This window comes from Numida meleagris, chromosome 2 (genome assembly GCF_002078875.1).
Source record: "Numida meleagris isolate 19003 breed g44 Domestic line chromosome 2, NumMel1.0, whole genome shotgun sequence".
In the NCBI taxonomy this organism is placed as follows: Eukaryota; Metazoa; Chordata; class Aves; order Galliformes; family Numididae; genus Numida; species Numida meleagris.
In genome coordinates, this window is record NC_034410.1 from 19891384 (window position 1) to 19892163 (window position 780).

Here is a 780-nt window from a genome sequence, read left to right on the forward strand (position 1 = left end):
GGTGAGGCACTGGTACGGGCTGCCCAGGGAGGTGCAGGAGTCACCACCCCTGGGGGTGTTCAAGTAGTAGATGTGGCACTGCAGGACATGCATTAGCGGGTGTGGTGGTGATGGGTTGACGATTGGAGTAGGTGATCTTAGAGGTCTTTTCCAACCATAACGATTCTATGATAGTATTCTGTGATTCTTTGAAGGTACTACTGTCACGCTCGGGCTGCTCATGACACGCAGCACAGGCAGTGGGCTATCATTTGGCTTCACCGTTATACACTCCCAAAAAACCCACACACCGTGCAGCGTCTTGACAACAGACTGCAACACAGCAACACTGCGACGACTCGCACCCATCCTGCCCCAGGCTGCAACGGCTGCGCGAGCACCACTCGCAACGCACGCCCACCCCCTCACAACCCGGGAAGCGGAAGTATCTGTCGGGGAGGAAGAAAAGAGGCGGCGGCGCCTGCGCAGCTCCGCCAGGAGCCCGGCGCGGAGCGGCGCGGCCCGGCCCCTCCCCTTCGCAGGGGCAGCGGCTGCCGTAGCCGCCTCCGCTACCGGCCCCGTCTCGCCCCCCCGGCCCCGGGGGCCGCCGTCGCCCCGTCATGTCCGAGGTGGGCCAGGAGCTCGTCCACCTGGTGTGGGGCAAGAAAGCCGGGCCCCGCGGACTGGCCGACACCATATTCTGCCGCTGGGCTCAAGGTAGCTGCGTGCGCGGTGTCCAGGGCTCCCCTCCGCGCGGCCTGGGCCCCGCGGGGCCTGCACCGGCCTCGGCCCGCCCCGCGG

The 780-nt window shown here is 66.0% G+C and overlaps 1 protein-coding gene across 1 annotated transcript in view; it reads left to right on the top strand.

The window, feature by feature from the left end:
- Nucleotides 457-780, top strand: part of MINDY3 (MINDY lysine 48 deubiquitinase 3) — a 49501-nt gene continuing 49177 nt past the window's right edge. Inside the window, exon 1 of the mRNA XM_021388379.1 lies at nucleotides 457-696. Within this exon, the coding sequence (XP_021244054.1) occupies nucleotides 600-696 (97 nt within the window). The 5' untranslated portion in view covers nucleotides 457-599. The remainder of the gene's footprint in view (nucleotides 697-780) is intronic.